The 19,801-nt window shown below is 40.5% G+C and overlaps 1 protein-coding gene across 6 annotated transcripts in view; it reads left to right on the forward strand.

Annotated features, from left to right (window-relative positions):
- aff4 (AF4/FMR2 family, member 4) overlaps positions 1–19,801 on the forward strand; it is a 103,816-nt gene that overhangs the window by 39,399 nt on the left and 44,616 nt on the right. For 3 of the 6 annotated variants that reach the window (XM_080201365.1, XM_080201366.1, XM_080201367.1), the window contains 6 exons: positions 2,046–2,172; positions 3,289–4,119; positions 11,084–11,128; positions 12,835–12,921; positions 14,004–14,040; positions 19,154–19,205. In XM_080201365.1, the coding sequence (XP_080057491.1) occupies positions 2,046–2,172; positions 3,289–4,119; positions 11,084–11,128; positions 12,835–12,921; positions 14,004–14,040; positions 19,154–19,205 (1,179 nt within the window). Of the gene's footprint in view, positions 1–2,045; positions 2,188–3,288; positions 4,120–11,083; positions 11,129–12,834; positions 12,922–14,003; positions 14,041–19,153; positions 19,206–19,801 lie in introns of those variants that run through there. The other 3 variants (XM_080201368.1, XM_080201369.1, XM_080201370.1) reach the window with 2 other exon arrangements.

The following is a 19,801-nucleotide window of genomic DNA, read 5'->3' on the forward strand; positions in this document are numbered from 1 at the left end:
GTTTCACCTGCCAGTGGAAAGAACTTCCCTGCTTCTATCTTATCTATGCCCTTCACAATCTTACATATTTCTAAAAAATCTCCCCTCATTCTTCTGAATTCCAATGAATATAACCCCAGTCTACTCAGTCTCTCTTCATAAGCCAACTCTTTCAACTCCAGAATCAATCTAGTGAATCTCCTCTGCACCCCTTCCAGTGCCAGTATACTCCAGAATCTATTAGTATAACTAATATATGTTAAGAATTGTATATTGTCATGTTTAAATATTGTCCAGTTGGTAAACATTAAGCTAATCTGTTGGTTATAGTTAAACTGTATTGATAAATAAAGCTTGCTTTGATAAAGGCTTCCTAGTGTGTCAACAGAATCACCAGTTTCTGGAGTGAAACACCTTATCCTCACTACCAAAATAGTTGGGATCTAGTTTCACTTTGTTACGCACCTTGAGTTTTTGATCTGTAACCCGTGCTATCAAGCACCATGAGCTTAGCAATAACTCACGCATTGACACTCAGGACCACTCACCCTTTGACCTCATTACAGCCTTGGTTCAATCACGAACAAAAGAATTGAACTTCAGAGGTGTGGTGAGAGTAACTGCTGTTGACATCAAGGCCACGTTTGACGAAGTGCGGCATTGAGGACTCCTGGCAAAACAGGAGTTAGTGGGAATCAGTGGGAAAACTCTCTGCTGGTTAGAGTCATACCTGGCACAAAGGAGGATGGCTGTGATTATTGAAGGTTAGCTACCTCAACTCCAGGAAATCACTGCTGAGGTTCCTCAGTATAGTGTCCCAGACCCAACCATCTTCAACTACTTCCATCATAAGGTCAAAATTAGGGATGTTCACTCAACAGTAATTGCATAATGTTTGACACCATTCGCGGTGACTCATACTCGAGCAGTGCTTGTCCAAATACAGTAAGACCTAAACAATATCTAGGCTTGGGCTGACAAGTAGCAAATAAGATTCCCGCCACACAAGTGCCAGAGAATCCAACAAGGGAGAATCTAACCATCGCTCTTTGATATTCAACAGCATTATCGTCACTGAATTCCCCCACTATTGACACCTTGGCAGTTACCAATGGCCAGAAACTGAACTGAACATATACTATGGCTACAAGAGCAGGGCAAAGGCTAGGAATCCTGCAGTGAGTAATTCACCACCGACGCACAGTACTACCAGTGTGTACTACCTAAAAGGTGCACCCAGGAGCTCACCAAGAGTCTTTGGTACATTCCAAAACCATAATTAATACCATCCAAAAGGCTATGGGCAGCAGATGCATGGGAACACCACCACCTGGAAGTTCCCTCCCAATTCTTTCACTGTCATTGGGTCAAAATCCTGGAACTGCCATCCTAACAGCACAGTTGGTATACATACCGCACAGGGGCTGTAGTTGTTCAAGAAGACAGCTCATAACCACTTCCTCCAGAATTATTAGGAATGGGCAATAAATGCTAATCTTACCAATGATCCCCATATTTTATTTGAATTTTATAATGTCCTCATACCTTATACTAGAAGGTCACAATGAAATTAGCAAGTCTCCAAATCATAGTGTTTGATTTGGAAAATGTATTGGTAATGCTTCTGTTCGTTTAAAGTCATTGTTCCCAACAGCCGTCATTTCATTACGAATTTGCCTTTTGTTATTTTACCTAAATGGGGGTGCTCATTGTCAAATGACCTCATTGTAAAAACTTGGTTTGGAGAAAGCCCTGAACCTGATGTCAGAATAGACCACGTAAGACCGTACCAAAAGCAGCTAACTCATGTCTGTGCTCTATTTTATTTACATTTATTAACAACTTACTTGCATTGAAATACGCTAGACAACCAGCAAAACAGACACTGAAACTAGAAAAAAAGCTGGACCTGGCAGCAGTTGTTTCCAAACATGAATTTAACACACTTAGTGATGTAACATTTGGCACCAATCAGACCTTCTCAAAAGTCGCAGGTTTTTAAAAAACTCTTTTAGACTCATGCCATCAACATTTCTTTGAAAACACAACTGTTTCTTTCTTGTCAGAAACATGAACCGTGAAGATAGAAATGTACTACGAATGAAAGAACGTGAACGAAGAAATCAAGGAATTCAGAATGAAGAGACTTTCGCTGGAAATTCCCCCCTGTTTGCTGAGCCGTATAAAGTACAGGTACAGTAAATATGGGTGAGCAAAGCTAATAATTATCCTTGAACATGCAGCTTAGTTAGGACAGGAAGCCATGTGTCCTGACCCTTTCTCTTGTGGTCCTAAAATGGAAATATTATAAAGATGGCAGTTGCAAATTTGAAACTGAATAAATGAAAATAAGCCTTGAGTGTGTGTGGGGGAAAAAACATTTACAAGTCTAAGGTGTTTCTAATTTAATGATTTATTTAGAAATATGGCAATTTTTGTGGATTCCACAGGCACCAAGTGGAAAGTCTTGGCTTCAGAAGTCTTGTGTGAAATGCATTTGATGGGCTTAAGCTAAATCTTTCTGAACATGCTGTACTTTTATTTTCTGTGTGGGTTTGTTTCAGGAAAATAATTGAGTATTTTCTGCCTCTGAAGGTAATCAATATCTTGCAGTCAAGAGCCACTGCTCACCAAAAATCAACATACGTTTAGTTTTCACAATAGTGTGTGCATCATATATACTCAGGGTAGTTTACTACTTTATTCAGTGTCTTGTGTGCATGCTGTGGTCTACTCTAAATAATCTGAATTTCCTGGTTGTTTCATAAATACTAAGGATTGTAAACCTGAGTTTTTTGAAGGTGCTACGATAGTTGACTTTGCTATAAACTTTATTGCACAAATTATTGTAGTCCAAATTTATAATAAGCAAAGAAAGTTGCAGTCAATATGAAAAAGCCCTACTTTTAGGAGTAAAAGAGGTCTGGGATCAGATTACGCAGTTTTTCTGAGTGCATTTTTACATGGTAATGTTCACCCTATATTTTGGCTCTTCACTGTGGTTGTACCAATATTCAATTCTGTTATATTGTTAGAGCTGCACCTGGTTGTGTAATTTTGCATTCTTGTTGTACAGCTAGAAATCACACTGACTCCTTGATAGTTTATGATGTAACGATGCAACAGCAGTAATTGAAACAGAACGCCCTGTAAAAGCGTATATGTAATTCACCCACGATTGTGATTGTCATGATTTGCACAGTTATTGTTTTATGCTTTGTAGTTGTCAATTGTTGCATTCACCATTGGCTGAACACTTAAAATTGAATTTTCTACTCTTTTAATATACTTTTGTTTTCAAAAAAACAGGGAAGAACGGAAGATAAACTTTCTAGCAGAATCCAGAGCATGTTGGGAAATTATGATGAAATGAAAGACTTCATAGGAGATAAATCTCTTGAAAAGCTTATATGCATACCCCCCAAAGGGACAGTTCCATCAACTACAGATGAGAAACCTGACCAAGCTTTCTTTGGTGATCAGAGACACGGTACATCTCACCAAAATAGTAAGTGGACTCCAGTAGGTCCAGCAACTTCTGCTCCTGGTACTTCATCACAGTCACAAAAGAGGTCAAGTTCAGGGTTGCAAAGCAGCCATGGCAGTAGCCAAAGACTCAGTGGTGGCAGCAGCAGTAGTGGCAGTAGCAGTAGCCAGAGACACGACCGTGATTCATACAGCAGTCGTAAGAGAAGTGGCCAACATGGATCTGAACATTCAAAATCCCATTCGGTCAGCCCAGCGAAACCACCTGCAGTTTCTTCATCTTTAAGTTCTAGTCATTCCAGATCTCAAGGAAGTGACCACCATAGTAAGGAGCGGCATCGGTCAAAATCTCCTCGAGACCTGGACGCTACCTGGGACTCTCCATCTCGTGTTCATACATTTCCTGCTAGTGGGCAACATTCTTCGCAGTCATTCACTCCAGCATTGATGTCCAAACCCAACTCCATGTTACAGAAACCCACTGCATATGTAAGGCCTATGGATGGACAGGACCAAGCCCCTAATGAATCATTAGAACCGAAGATTCCTTCCGAGCATTATGGTAACCAGTCTCATGGTAGTAGTCTGGCAGAAATGAAGTCGGGCAACAAAGTACATCTTTCAAAATTAAAAATCCCATCTCAACAAGTGGAGGTAAGCAAATTGTTTCATTTTGATTTCCAATAATTCAAGAACTGAATTTTAAAGTAACTGAATTGATGTACCCATCTATCTGACCTTAAAAAATGGTATTTTGTGACACCACAAGTTCCTTCAAGTAGTTTTAAAACTTCAAATCCAGATTTTATGAACAATACAGAATTGCAATTAGTTCAATACAAATCTAAGGCCATGAAGGAGTTAGTTTAGCTGCACTTTACTGCTACCTTATTGTCCCTGCTGAGACAGAATGCACTTTTTAATCTTTGCACGACCCTTAGATCATGGAGCTACCTGACAGTCTCATCTGTAAAGTGAACACCTTCCGCTTTGAAGTTTCACTCTGACTAGTATAGGAAGGAGTCTGAGCAAAACTGGAATTGGGCTATCGGGAAAAATTTCCATTAGCTGGGGGTCATACCTAGCATAAAGGAAGATGGTTGTGGTTGTTGGAGGTCGATCATTTGTTCTCGGACATCACAACAGGAGCTCCTCACGGTAGTGCCTGAGGCCCAACCATCTTCAGCTGCTTCATTAATGAACTTCCTTTCGTCATAAGATCATGAGGAGATGTTCGCTGCTGTTTGCACAGTGCTAAGCACTATTTGCAACTACCCAGATTCTGAAGCAGTCCATGTCCAAATGCAGCAAAACCTGGACAATATCCAGACTTGAGCTGACAAGTGGCAAGTAACATTTCTGCCAGGCAATCTCAAAAGCTTTACACTGCAGAAAGAGGCCTGCGCTGATTTGATGAAAAAAAAATTCTACCTAATCCCACTCTCCTGCCTTATCCCCATAACCTTGCACATTATTTCTTTTCAGATATTCCTTTTTGAATATCACATTGAACGTGCCTTCACCACCGTTTTAGGAAGGCCATTTCGGATTCCAGCCACCCACTGAGTCAAAACGTTTTTTTCCCCATCACTTCTCCTCCTTTTGCCTGCTATTTTGCATCTTGTCTTCTGGTTTTTGATCTTTTAAATAGGAACAGTTGCTTGCTGTTTACTCTGTCCATGCCCTGAGGATCTTGAGTACCACTATCAAGTCTTCTCAATTTAGCCCTCTTTTCTCCAATGAAAGCAAACCCAACCTCTCCAGTCTATCCTCATAGCTAGGGTTGTTTATCCTTGGAATAATTTTTGTGAACCTCCTCTGTACTGTCTCCAATGCCTTCACATTCTTCCTCAAGTATGGCCCCCAGAACTCGATGCAGTATTCCAGAATGAAAAGCCTAACTAATGTCTTATGTAAGTTCAACCTGACCTCATTCCTTAAGTACTCTGCTTCTTTTAATACAGTTTAGGATACCATATTCACCATTCTGACTTGGAAATATATTGCCATTCCTTCACGATTGCTGAGTCAAAATCTTGGAACTCTTGTGGGTGTACCCACACCACGTGGACTGCAGTGGTTCATAAATGCAACTCAACACCATGTGTTAGGGATGCCTTGAATGATTTTTTTTAAAAACAAAAAGCTTTTGCTCTCTTTTTTTAATCAAGAATGTTATCTGGGTTGTTTCTGTAACAATGACTCATTTAACATAGTAGGCCTTTAGTCTAACACTCCATCCCCAACCAGAAATTAGTTTAATATTAGGAGTGTTGTGGAGAGCTGGATTCTCATATCAGACTCTCACAGACATTCAGCCAAAAGAAACTCTTTCCTGCGCGCACATTGTGTGTCTTGCTCTCGCTCACTTGTTCTGTCTGCCTCTCTCTCTCTACCTCAGGCCCTATCACTCTCACACCCCCATCCCATCTCGTTCTTTTGCCCATCCAGACACCCGTCTCTCCCTAACTTCTGAACTTGCGCATCTCCCACCTATACTCCCAACTCTCCCTTATCCTCCGCCACCTCTGCCACCTTTCCCGCTGTCCATTCCGCAGTTCTCCGGTTTAATTCATTTCATCATTTGGTTGCAGTCACTCTTGCCCTGACTTTACCGCTATTTCTAGCTTGTCCAACCTGAGACTAGTTTTTGAGCGCATTGGCTACTGATTGGCAGTAGTAATCAGCTTAAGTGAAAAACACCTTTGATTGGAAAAGCTGGAATGACAGCTTTACATAAAACTGCCTAATGACTGAGGAAGTGCTGGTCTGTAATGTTGCAGTGAATAAATTTGCAAAACAATAGCTAATTAATCTTTGTTCACCTCTATATATTGTTAGATTGTCATTGCGGGTGAGTTAGCATTAGGTGCTCCACTTACTATGTAATCGTTTATTTAATTGACCTAATTTAGGAAAACTGATTATTACTGATTTGGGCAGTTTTGAATGAAAATTCTGAAATTACATACTCAGGCAGGCAGTATTACGGGAATAAACAAGGGCTGTCAAAAAGTGCTGCCATCCATCAAAGAGCTAATAAGGGCTCATATTTAAATATGGTAAGCAAAGTGGCAAAACAGAAGCTGATAAAGTTGCAAGTGCTTTTAGACTGTACCTTCAGTTAGAACAGAATAGCTAACATTTCAAGGGGTGACATGGTGGCAGAGTGGTTAGCACTGCTACCTCAGCGTGGGACCTGGGTTCATTTCTAGCCTTGGGTTACTGTTCGTGAAGCATTTGTATGTTCTCCCATGTCAGCGTTGGTGTCCTCGTCCTTGTCCCACACCCCAGAGATGTGCAGGTTAGATGGATTACCATGCTAAATTGCCTGTTAGTGCTCCAGGTTGTAAGGTACGATGGATTCGTGGTTAAGAGGATCAATCGGGCGGCCAGCCTGGGTAAGATTCTGAGTCATGCAGATCCAATGGGCTGAATGGCTGCCTCCTGCACAGTAGGGATTCTATGATTTCAGTTATGCATTTGGTTTGCACCCAGAATATCAGTTTCTCTGTCCTTTCTATTGATGGTGCCTGACTTGAATGTTTCCTGTATTCTTTTGAGTTCTCGCTATCTGCAGGTTTTACTTTATGTATGTAAGGAATAAATTGGGAGACTAAGTAGCTATTCAGCCACAATGACAAAGGGCAGTGGTGTGTGGCAATGTCACTCACCCAGCAACCCAGAGGTCCGATCTATTACGCTGAGGATTTGGGTTCAAATTCCATCATGACAGCTGGTGGAATTCACTTCTATTAATGAAATCTGGAATTGAAATCTAGTATCAGTAACGGTGGCCATGACAGCTATCATTGTTGTAAAAGCCAATGTCCTTTAGGGCAGGAAATCTGCCAAGTTTAACTGGTCTGGCTTCCATGTGACTCCAAGAACATAATAATGTATTTGGCACCTAATGGCTCTCTGATGTGGCCTAGCAAAACCACTTAGTTCAAGAGCAATTAGGGAACATATGACCATAACATATAGGAGTAGAATTAGGCCACTTAGCCCATCGAGTCTGCTCTGCCATTCAATCATGGCTGATATTTTTCTCATCCTCATTCTCCTGCCTTATCCCCACAACCTCTGACCCCCTTATCATCAAGAACCTATCTATCTCCGTCTTAAAGACAGTCAATGACCTGGCCTCCACAGCCTTCTGTGGCAAAGGATTCCACAGATTCGCTACTCTGGCTGTGGAAATGCCCTCTCATCTCCGTTCTAAAGGATAATCCCTTTAGCCTGAGGTTGTGCCCTCTGGTTTGAGTTTTTCCTACTAGTGGAAACATCCTCTCCACGTCTACTCTATCCAGGCCTTGCAGTATCCTGTAAGTTTCAGTAAGATCACCCTCATCTTTCTGAACTCCAATGAGAACTGACCGAGTCCTCAACCGTTCTTCATACAACAAGCTCTTCATTCTAGGGATCGTTCTTGTGAACCTCCTCTGGACCCTTTCCAAGGCCATCACATCCATCCTTGGATGATCTTATTGAATGGCGGGGCAGGCTCGAAGGGCTAGCTGGCTTACTCCTCATATTTCTTATGTTCTTAAAACTGCTCACAATACTCCAAGTGGGGTCTGCCCAGAGCCTTAAACAGTCTCAGAAGTACATCCCTATTCTTGTATTGTAGCCCTCTCGATATGAATGCTAACATTGCATTTGCCTTCCTAACTGCAGACTGAACCTGCACGTAAACCTTAAGAGAATCTTGAACAATTACTCTCAACTCATTTTGTGTTTCTGATTTCCTAAGCGTTTTCCCATCTAGAAAGTAGTCTATGCCTCCATCCCTCCTTCCAAAGTACATAATCTCACACTTTTCCACATTGTATTCCATCTGCCACTTCTTTGCCCACTCTCCTAACCTGTCCAAGTCCTTCTGCAGCCCCCCTGCTTCCTCAATACTACTTGTCACTCTACATATCTTTGTATCATCTGCAAACTTAGCAACAATGCCTTCAGTTCCTCCTTCCAAATATGTTGGTCTTGCCAGTGAAACCTACATCCTATGAGTGGGTAACTATTTTGAATTCTGTTAAGCTTGTTAATAATTTCTGCTTATGATGTTTGCATGAATGCAATTCAAAATTTGCTGACTGTGGGCTCCAGCAAAGGGAAAAAAACTGGGTTCCTGAAACTTCAAAATGTACGTCACCAGACATGTATTTCCATGTTGCTTTGATTCCAGGAGGTGCTATGATCCGTGGTATTTAGAAAATGCTGTTGAATGAGTCTTTGGCTTTTTCATGGAATGCTTTCTGATAGGTACCTTTTTGTTAATTTGTTAGTTCACTCGTTTAAGCATAAGTGATGTCCGACTCACATGGGATCTGGTTTAATTTTGTTAAGAACATAAGAAATAGGAGCAGGAGTAGGCTATCTAGCCCTTCGAGCTTGCCCCGCCATTCAATAAGATCATGGCTGATCTGTCGTGGCTCAGTTCCACATTCCCGCCCTCTCCCCATAACCCTTAATCCCCTCGCTTATCAAAAACCCATCAACCCGCGTCTTAAAAATATTTAGCAAGGCAGCCTCCACCACTTCAACGGGCAGAGAATTCCAGAGATTCACCACCCTTTGAGTGAAGAAGTTCCTCCTCAACTCCGTTCTAAACCGCCCCCCCTTTATCTTGAGGCTGTGCCCCCTAGTCCTACTGTCCTTTCTGAGTGGGAAGAGTCTCTCCACCTCTATCCTATCCTATCCATCCCATTCATCATCTTATACATCTCAATGAGATCTCCCCTCATTCTTCTAAACTCTAACGAGTACAAGCCTAGTTTATTCAGCCTCTCCTCATAGCTCAACCCCCTCAACTCCGGTATCAGCCTAGTAAACCTCCTCTGCACTCCCTCCAAGGCCAAAATATCCTTGCGTAAGTGTGGCGACCAAAACTGCACACAGTACTCCAGCTGCGGCCTCACCAATGCCCTATACAGCTGCAGCAAGACCTCCCTACTTTTATATTCAATCCCCCTCACTATGAAGGCCAGCATCCCATTCGCCTTCCTGACCACCTGCTGCACCTGCAGGCTGGGTTTTTGCGACTCATGCACAAGGACCCCGAGGTCCCTCTGCACCGTCGCCTGCTGCAGTTTTTCGCCACATTAGTAATAGTCCTTCCTGCCATTATTCCTACCAAAGTGGACCACCTCGCACTTGCCAACATTGAATTCCATTTGCCAGTTCCTGGCCCATTTGCCCAGCCTATCTAGATCCTTCTGTAGACTCTCCACACCCTCCGCGCAATTTGCCATTCCACCAATCTTGGTGTCATCAGCAAATTTCGACACCATACACTCGGTTCCCTCCTCCAGATCATCTATATAAATGGTAAATAGCTGAGGCCCCAGCACCGACCCCTGGGCACTCCACTAGTCACCAACCGCCAATCCGAATAGCACCCATTAACCCCCACTCTCTGCTTCCTACTTGACAGCCAATCCTCTATCCACGCTAACACCCTACCCCTAACTCCATGCCCCCTTACCTTCTGCAATAACCTCTTGTGAGGTACCTTGTCAAACGCCTTCTGAAAATCAAGAAAGACCATATCCACCGCCCTAGACACATCCTCATAGAACTCCAATAAATTTGTCAGACACGACTTTCCCCTTAACGAACCCGTGCTGCGTCTGCTCTATCAAGCAATTCCCCTCAAGATGCCTCGCTATTTCCTCCTTGATGACGGATTCTAACATTTTACCTACAACAGATGTTAAACTAACCGGCCTATAATTGCCTGCCTTTTGCCTGCCACCCTTCTTAAACAACGTTTAAGCCGTTTTCCAATCTTCCGGCACTTCCCCGGAATCCAGCGACGTTTGGAAAATAACCACCAAGGCATCCGCTATCACCTCCGCCATTTCTTTCAGAACCCTCGGATGCATTCCATCCGGTCCTGGGGACTTGTCCACAATCAGTCCCTCCAGTCTGTTGAGCACCGCCTCTCTAGTAACAATAATGTCATCGAGACCCTCCAGTCCTACCACCTTTCCATCGCTAACACCCGGCAAATTATTCACGTCCTCCTCCGTGAAGACCGAAACAAAAAAGTTATTCAAGACCTCAGCCATTTCCCCATCCCCTACCACTAAGTCCCCCCTCTCATCCTCTAAGGGTCCAACGTTCACCCTAGCCAGCCTCTTTTTATATATTTATAAAAACTCTTGCTATCCTTTTTTACATTAAGTGCTAGCCCAGCTTCATAGTTTCTCCTACCCTTCTTTATCAACTTCTTTGTCAATCTTTGTTGACATTTAAACCTCTCCTAATCCTCTTCTCGCCCACTACTCTTAGCTACTCTAAATGCCTCCGCTTTTAATTTAACACTTTCCTTCACCTCCTTCGTTATCCACGGCTTATTACCTCTCCTCCTACGGTCCTTTTTAACCATCGGAATAAATTTCTGCTGAGTACCAAGAAAGATCTCCTTAAAGATCCTCCACTGCTCCTCAGCAGACCTACCTTCCAACGCGCTCCCCCAGTCAACATAAAAATGGTGATGTTTCTGATGCTTTGGTTGCAAGGTCAGTAGTATTCAGCATACATGAAACCATCAAATAAAATATTCTGTTGGTAAGGAAAAATTACATTTATTTCTTTTTGCAATTTGCAGTCTTCTGTGTCAGGTGATGCCAGCTGTGTGGATGAGATTCTGAAGGTATGTCCATTATGATTATGGATATTAGTACATCTTTAACCTTTACTCCTGGCATTTTTATTTTTATCCTCTGTCCCTTTACTCCCTCCTTTATCAGAGGTGCTGCCTTATTCAAGGCAATTGTGCTGCTACAGTATAATATCACAGGTACTGGAAACATCTGATATTGTGGGTCACTGCCCGACAGATTGCTCGATTTATGGTGTGATTAATTATAACCAAGACCAGTCCTGTGTTCACAATCGCTTTAAATGCATGTGCGCTAGTTGGTGATAAGGAGTAGTTCTCTTTGCTGATATTTTCTATCATCAGTGCTAAGGGCAATTAGTGTTTCCCTGCTGCCTAACTTAGCACATAGCAGGAATCAAATCCTTGTCTATATGGCTTAATGTAATACAGGCGACGCGTTTCTCTGCTTTTGAAGTGCAAGGGTGATCGCGTGAATTCCACGCTTGCCATCAGTTTCGCAAAAGCAATCCCAGAGAGTGCAGTTAGTAATATGTCTGAGATCTAATTTGTAAAATGGTTTGTTGTTGCTTTACAGTGGCAGTAGGTATTTTTTCCCGTTTTGTGAAATTGAATTTTCTGTAACTGAACAGCAGCAGTGATTCAATAATGTAAAACCAGAAAAAGCAGAAGGCCTGAAAATAAGCTTTGTTAACTTAGTGTTAATACTGTTTTCCTCGTATATGTACATTACTTCAAGGCTCATTATACAGGCATCACCCCATATCTGTGCCGATGTCAGTTTGGGGGATTTTCTGGATTTTGGGTACTTCATTCACTTTTGCACAAAGTACTTTTAAAAAAAAAAATTACTTTAAAGCTTCATGCAATTCGTGTATAGCCACCATAAGATAAAAGACTATTTATAACCTCCACAAACAATACAGTGCCGAAAAGTAGGAGAGTAGCTTTCAGCAATTCGGATATGGTGAGTAATGATGGAGATTGTACTTTCCAGGGTGGAACCCAGTTTTCAGATCCTTCCAGATCTATAATGGAAATTGATTGTGTAGACTTGTTATGATCTAATTGGTGGGAGGGTGTAATTGTACTTTGATGAACCCACATCAGTCTCCTTTAAGTTTCTGAGTTTAAAACTTTATAATGAAAAATGTTACTAGGATGTGTGTGCAAAAGTGAACTTTTTAATGTAGTTGATAGTTGAAGCCCCAGATTGAGCTTTTATCAGAACAAAACATAAGAAATAGGAGCAAGTCAACACAGCTCACTCTATTCAATGGGATCAATGCAGATCTTGAGCTTCAACTCCATTGTCCTGCTTGCTGTTCATATCCCTTAGGCCAAAAATCTGTCCGCCCCAGCCTTAAATATATCAATGATGGACCATCCGTAACCCTCTGGGGCCGCATATTCCAAAGATTCACAACCCTCCTGAGTGGAGAAATATCTCCTAATCTCAATCCTAAATGATTGGCCCCTTATCCTGTAACTGTGCCTCTGTATTTTATATTCCTTGACCAATGGAAAATCTCTATCTACACTATCAAACCCCTTCAGCATTTGTAGGCTTCAATGAGATTACATCTTTTCATTTTAAATCCCAGAGCATTTAAGTCCCATTTTCTCCAATCAGGTTCTGTTTCGATAAAACTTGTATAAGTTACATGTTGATTAGGATTTACTATTGAGTCATCTGTTATAGAATATAATTCTGACCCATTGTACACTGTGTGCTATAGGAAATGACTCACTCCTGGCCACCACCTCTGACAGCAATTCATACACCGTGCAAGGCTGAGCCATCAAAATTTCCATTTCCGACAAAGGTGGGTATTTGTGTTTACTTCTACAGACATGGAATATTTAAAACTGGGGTCAAGAGAAGAGTACAAGAACAGTGGAATTGGTGTGATGTAGGAAGGAAATAATGTAGCTGTGAATCCGTGATGTGGGAGAAGAAAAAGGAGCTACTCAGTGAGAGAGCAAAAGAAGAAATGTCAAAGGACAAGCACACTGCAAGAGTGAGGAAGGCATTGCAGAGGAGTTCACAAAGGAAGGGAACTTGAGTATCTTTGTATCCTTTTAGTAGAAAAAATGTACCTGCAATCGACCAAACCACATTAAACTTAGCTCTGAAATTTGGCACATTACAAGTTGATGCATTTTAATGTTGATAGCATTGACTATTTCTTTGAACAAATGGAAATCTATTCCTGAGATGAGAATCTCAAATGAATCAGCAAATTGAATATTTTTATTAATATACTGCTAAGTGGAACCTGTGATTATGTACAGGCATCAGTTTGTATTTTAAGATGATGCATTTATTTTGCAGCCAATTTAGAAGTATACTTACTAGCTAGCTTGAGGAAACTCTACTACTTGTATCTTTTGCACATTGAAAATCACTACAGCTTGGGATTAACCTTGGTGTGTTCTTTCTCTCTTTTTCCATTTCCTTTTGCTTTCATGCTGCACCTGATCCTTTTTACGTCCTGTAGCTGTTCTTCCATACCCTTGATTCTTGTGCCTACCAAGAAAAAGTGTATTTTAATTCTTTTTAGGATTTATTTTCTCTGGTTAAAGTTCAAATAACTGATTTTGGTGAGTGGAAAGTTCATTGTACTGAGTTTGAAAGAGGTCCTAATTGTCAATAAATTTCAGAAGCTACTTCCAGCACTGTTTTACTTCGTGATTAAAATCCTACAGAATATGTACATGATCTTACAGGTAAAGTGAACTATGAAAATTTCCTAAATGGCTGTGGATTTTGAAGGCCTATAATGTAAAATTTGGACAGTCAGCAGAACATCTGTGGCTAAAGGAGAAGTTTGTTCCATTTCTGGTCCTCGAGTGACTATTTTCGTTGCAGTACATTTCACAACTTTATTATCTTTTATTTTTTTAGGAATCTCAGCATGTTAACTACAGTGTACCAGGGCAGAGTAAGTATTTAAAGCTATTTAAACTTGGATATTTATTAATTTATCCATATTATATTAGTCTTTGTTACATGGTGTAATGCTCCTGTGAATAGAAACTTACTTTTCATCCAACTTGCTGATGGCTACAGCTTGGAAGATCCTCCTTTACCATAATCTAAACAAATACTATGTACTTCAGCCATGACACACTAATGAAATTTCTGTCTCTGCTAAAAGGTAGTGATGAGCAAAAGCAGTTACCTGGAATGTACGTGCTGCAGTAACAGAAACGCAAGACCTGTGTATGGACTTAACCAGTGTTTATTTAACATTTGCTAGACGTTTTTAATCTTCGAAAGAGATACCTACACCTTAATAGTTAATTGGTTTCCTTGTGGTATATCATAGCTTTATAAAATAATGCATAGCGTTCTTTTCTCTTTAGCATTGAAATTGTAATACCATTTCCTGATTTTATTTTGGGGTACAATTTCAATCAAAGTGCCACCATTATCAATTTATTGAACTCTCCCAGCAGTTATCAAAACTCTACCACATGCTTTCATGTATTTCCGTGAGTACTTCTATGGGAATATACTAGTACTTTTAAAATCTTTTCACAATAATGAAACATATATTCACTACCCGTGTGGAATGATTTTAAAAATTCAGATATCTAATGGTTAATAGTTGCCCATATCCATTTATAATTGTCAGGCTACATTAAGATTTCAAGGATAATTTGTCTTCAGAATCTGATGAGCCTTTTATTCCAAGTCAGACTGGTAGCATATCCCATGGTCAAGTGCAGATTTGATTCTGCAATGCCCACCATTTGGCATCGCAGGATGGTAAATGCCACCAGAATCTGGGCATTGCTTTCCAGTAGGTAGGAAAGATTAGAAGCCAAATAACTAAAGGACTGCTTTAACATACCTGTCCATTGGTTAAAAAGCACCAGTAAGCAAAAACTGGATATTGATTATATGTCAGGTAACTGACTGAAGCAGGCATAATGGTGCTAAAATTTGAAGTTAATAGGCGATAGTTCTTTCCTAGTGGCTGGTTGTTGATATCTCTTCATTGATTAAGGGTAGTTCACGATCATGATGGTATAAGATTGTTTAGTAAGAAGTCTCACAGCCTCAGATTTACCAGAGAATCTTGTAAATTGAGTTTGTGTTTATATATGCCCTGTTTGTGAACAGAACTCCTCACTCACCTGAAGAAGAAGCGACATCCGAAAGCTTGTGCTATCAAATAAACCTGTTGGACTTCTTACTGTGCTTACCCCAGTCCAACTCCAGCATCGCCACATCAAAAGATTGTTTACCCAGGATTGTATCTGTTTTGTTGATTTGTGAAGAATGCAAAGTAACCCTGAAATGCTTATAATGGTATGGGTAATTAGGTCAAAATAGTTACATTAATGTTGTTTACCAAGTAAAAATCTGAAGTACAACTATAGTTGGAGTGCAATGTTAAACAAAGATTGAAAAAATAAGCTTGCATTTATGTATTGACTTTAGCTTCCCTGAGCATCGTAAAGCTCATCAATTAATTGAATACTTCTGATGTCTAATCACTGTGCTAAGATAAATACAGTGGGCAACATGAAGACAGCATGGACCCATGAACAGCAGAGATAAATGACCAGATAAACAGCAATTGTAGAATCTCTACAGTGCAGAAGGTGGCCATTAGGCCCATCAAGTTTGCACTGACCACAATCCCACCAACCCCTATTCCTGTAACCCCACATATTTACCCTGCTAATCCCCCTAATACTAGCGTTGATTTTGCATAGGCAATCAACCTAACCCGCATATCTATGGACGGTGGGAGGAAACCGGAAACCCACGCAGACACGGGGAGAATGTGCAAACTCCAGACTGTGTCCAGAGGCCAGAATTGAACCTGGGTCCTCAGCACTGAAGTAGCAGTGCTAACCACTGTGCCACCCCAGTAAAAACAAAATAATGTGAATGCTGGAAATCTGGAAAAAAAACTGTTGGAAAAACTCAGTTAATGTAAACATTAACCCTGCTTCTTTCTCCACTGATGCTGCCAGACCTACTTAGCTTTCCTAGCACTTTTTCTTTTTAGAACAGAATTTGATTTATTGATAATTGAGGGGCAAACATGGGCCAGGACTACAGTAATCCTCCAGCTCTACTTTAAATGATGCTGTGTTTTATTTTCCCTTTTTTTCCAAGTGAATCAATTGAGAGCTAATTCTCATCTACAGGTTTGACCTTGCCGTGAAGTTAATGGCGTAGCAACAAAAATTATACAATGCAATTCATTTGAACATCAAAAACAATAAAATACAAATCAACAACGAGTGAGAATTGATGGTTTAGCAAGTAAAAGTACCAGCAACAGGGCATTAACCCTTCAATGCAAGACATCCATGATAATATAATTGATTAGCATCAGGTTTAGTTGTACCTCATTCTGTTCATTAGCAGTCACCAACTGAAATGAATTGCAACCAAAGATTGTGCTCACCCTTGAAGTGACCAATTTGATCAAGTCACATGACCTTGTAATAAACTATAACAGATTTTCAAATAGGCAGGTAAGATTCAATGAATTAACAGAAGTCAGTGGAGTCGGTACCTTGTGCACAGTGAGGGTCAGCTAATCAAGAAGTGCAGTCACTCTGGTGTTTGTGATAAGGTACACCAGTCACAAATCTAATTGCAGAGTGAAAGAAGACATCTAATTTAGCAAGAGAGGTTTTGGAGGCCATTTTATAAGGTAGGTCACCGTAACCAAAAATGCAGGATAAACATCTGAACTATGGTGTATCCAGTAGGATTTACTGCAATAGAGAAAACCCGTGTCTAGACTTAACCATAGCTCCCAAAATGTCAAATGCACGAATTACAAGTCAAAGCATAGTTCAACCAGATCCTGAGATACTTGTAAGTGGAAATTTGCTCAGGTTGAGTTATCAAGCACTGAAACTCTGATCACAGATAGACGAAGACATTTTCCTATTAAACATCATAAATTTGGTTTCAGTCAAGTTCAGCAAATGAAGACCAAAACATACCATTGTACGATAGCAAAACTGAGTTGCAAATTATTCAAAACAAGGAATGGATAGACCTACAGAATATAAGATTGTATCATCTGCGTACAGATGGATTGAAGAGTCCTCTGTTATTTAAACCACATTGTTCATATAAATAGAAAAAAGGAAGGGCCTAAAATAGAAGTGTTAATTGCTAATTTTACTAACGTTGAGGATATACAAGTGGAAGGCATTGATTTAGTTCAAGTATGTTAAGCACGTACTTAGAACAAAAGGTGTTGGTTAGGGAGAAGAAAGACACTTGCACTGTTGCATCCCATAAATGTATCTAGTATTAAATAAAAGATTGATTTCCTGCTTCACCATCCAGTTGTCAGAAGATTAATTTTATGAATTACTTATGTCCATCAGTGAGGGCAGTTATAATCTCTATTTAAGAGCAGTTGTAACCTCCACTTAATAGCTCATCCAAAAAATATTATTCTTGTCCAACATGCCATCCAAAACAAAGAAACATGATCTGAAATTAGAATCAGGCCTTTTAGGGATGACATCGGGAAGCACTTTTTCTGTCATGGCAGTGGAAATCCAGATCTTTCTCTCCCATTAAGAGGTGGATGTTGCTGCTGCTTCAATTGAAACTTTCAAAACAGATCTATAAATAAAACAAAGAAAATTGCAGTGCATGAACAGGCCCCTCAGCCCTCCAAACCTGCACCAACCATGCTACCTGACTTAACTAATTCCTCCTACCATTCCAGGGTTGTTAGTTGGAGAGTATGAAGAGGTGTGGAGCAAAGTGTACTGAGATACAAAGCAGCCTTCATCTAACTGACATACATGACAGTTGAATGACCACCTATTTCTATGTGTTTCCTTCAGTATTACACTCCAGTGCTGGCCTAATTAATGTGCTCAAGTCTCACATAACCTAATTTTGGAAGGATGTTACCAATGAGCCAACATTGACACTCCTTTTTCCAAAATCTTCTGTGTTACCCAAATATTAAATTTCCTTTGCTTGATTCCAACTTATCAATATGATAGTCATCCTCCAAATAAACTTTTCAAATGCCAAAGCCATTGTCTTTTTGCTTCCTTACCTCACATACTTCATTCCCCCGCCACTGCCTTCTGGGACCAATGCCTTGGCTAAATCAAACTGTGTGCAACCTCAGTGCCTTATTTGATCCTCAGCTGAGTACTCAGCCGTATGTTCTCTGCCATACAACGACTGTCTACTTCTACCTCCAGTCCTGTAACATAGCCCATCTCTACCTCAACCCACTTGCTACTTAAATCTTGTTCAGAATTGCAGCCTTATGATTGGCTATTTTAGTGGCCTCTTGGCCAGCCCCCTCTCCTTAATTTAATCTCATTCAGAACGCAACTCCTGCTTGCTCATCCATCATCTGTACTTTCAATGACCTACTTTGTCTCCATCACGTTTCTTTTGTTGTCGTATTCCTTATTGATCTCACGCACCATCCACCCCTCATCTTTGTAGCTTCTTGCAGTCTATATTTATATGAGGACACTACAGTCCACCTCTGGCCTCCTACACGTCCTCCAATTTCTGCACTCCACCATTGATCACTCTGCCTTTAGTTGTCCAAACCTCTGAAATTTCTTGCCTGAATAGTTTTGTCAAATTATAACCAGGCAAATGTGTCTGTTTTCCCCAATTTCTCTACTCCCTCTTGAACTCAGTAACTCCTTGCTGAGCTATTCAATGTCAACAGAGTTCAACAGAACAGACAGATTCTATCCTCATCCAGTGATTACACCAGAAAGTGTTCAATTAACAATGCACACAAGAAAATGATTTTCATTGACAACCTAGGTTACTGAGACCAGCGCAATGCTTCTACTCTACCACAATTGAGATCATTTAATTCAGCACAGATCAAGCATTGAACTGGGATTTACTTAGCTTGTGACTTGCATTCTCTAGGCACAATGACTTGAGAATTAAAGGAGCCTTTATCCCGCAGTTGAGTAGAAATTTACTCCACCTAATAGAAGGATGTAAACGGTTTTGGTAGTGCTTATAACCATGTATATTTTTTAATAATGAGATTTTAATTGCAGAGAGATACAATGCAACATCAAAATCGACCTCCAATCATCACCAAGCAAAATGGTGAGTAATTTTCATTTGAATGGTGGAGCAGGCTCGAAGGGCCAAATGGCCTGTTGCTTCTCCTTTCTACGTTTCTATCATACTTTGAAATTATCTACAAATAGGGCAAGATGCACCTCTTGTAAAGTTTCAAGTCCGTTGTAACTTTGATGTCAATGCTCTTTTCTGGAGTCGGTGCTTGGATAATTAGCTTTATTGTAAAACAGACTGTCAAGAATTAAATAGGCATACTAAGTAAAAAAAAAAAGTGCTTCACTTAATGCCAGTTTATTTACTTTTGTTTCAAACTGCCAGTTTTTTTCTCCTCTTCTCCACTAGAAAAAATTCCAAGCCGATAAATCATCATTCTAATTGCAGCAGTGGATGGGATGCATCCAAGAATATTGAAGGAAGTGAGAAAGGAAATTGCAAGGATGCTGGCCATAATCTTCCAGTTTTCTCTAGATTTGGGAGATGCCAGGGGACCGTAGAATTGCAAATGTTACGCCTTGTTCAAAAAAGGTTCTAAAGATAATAGGCCAGTCTGTTTAACAGCAGTAGTGGGCAAGCTTCTAGAAACAATTATTTAGGATAGAATTAGTAGTCACAAGGAAAGA

The sequence above is a fragment of the Carcharhinus amblyrhynchos genome, chromosome 13, assembly GCF_965287045.1.
Source record: "Carcharhinus amblyrhynchos chromosome 13, sCarAmb.v2.hapA, whole genome shotgun sequence".
Taxonomy (NCBI): Eukaryota; Metazoa; Chordata; class Chondrichthyes; order Carcharhiniformes; family Carcharhinidae; genus Carcharhinus; species Carcharhinus amblyrhynchos.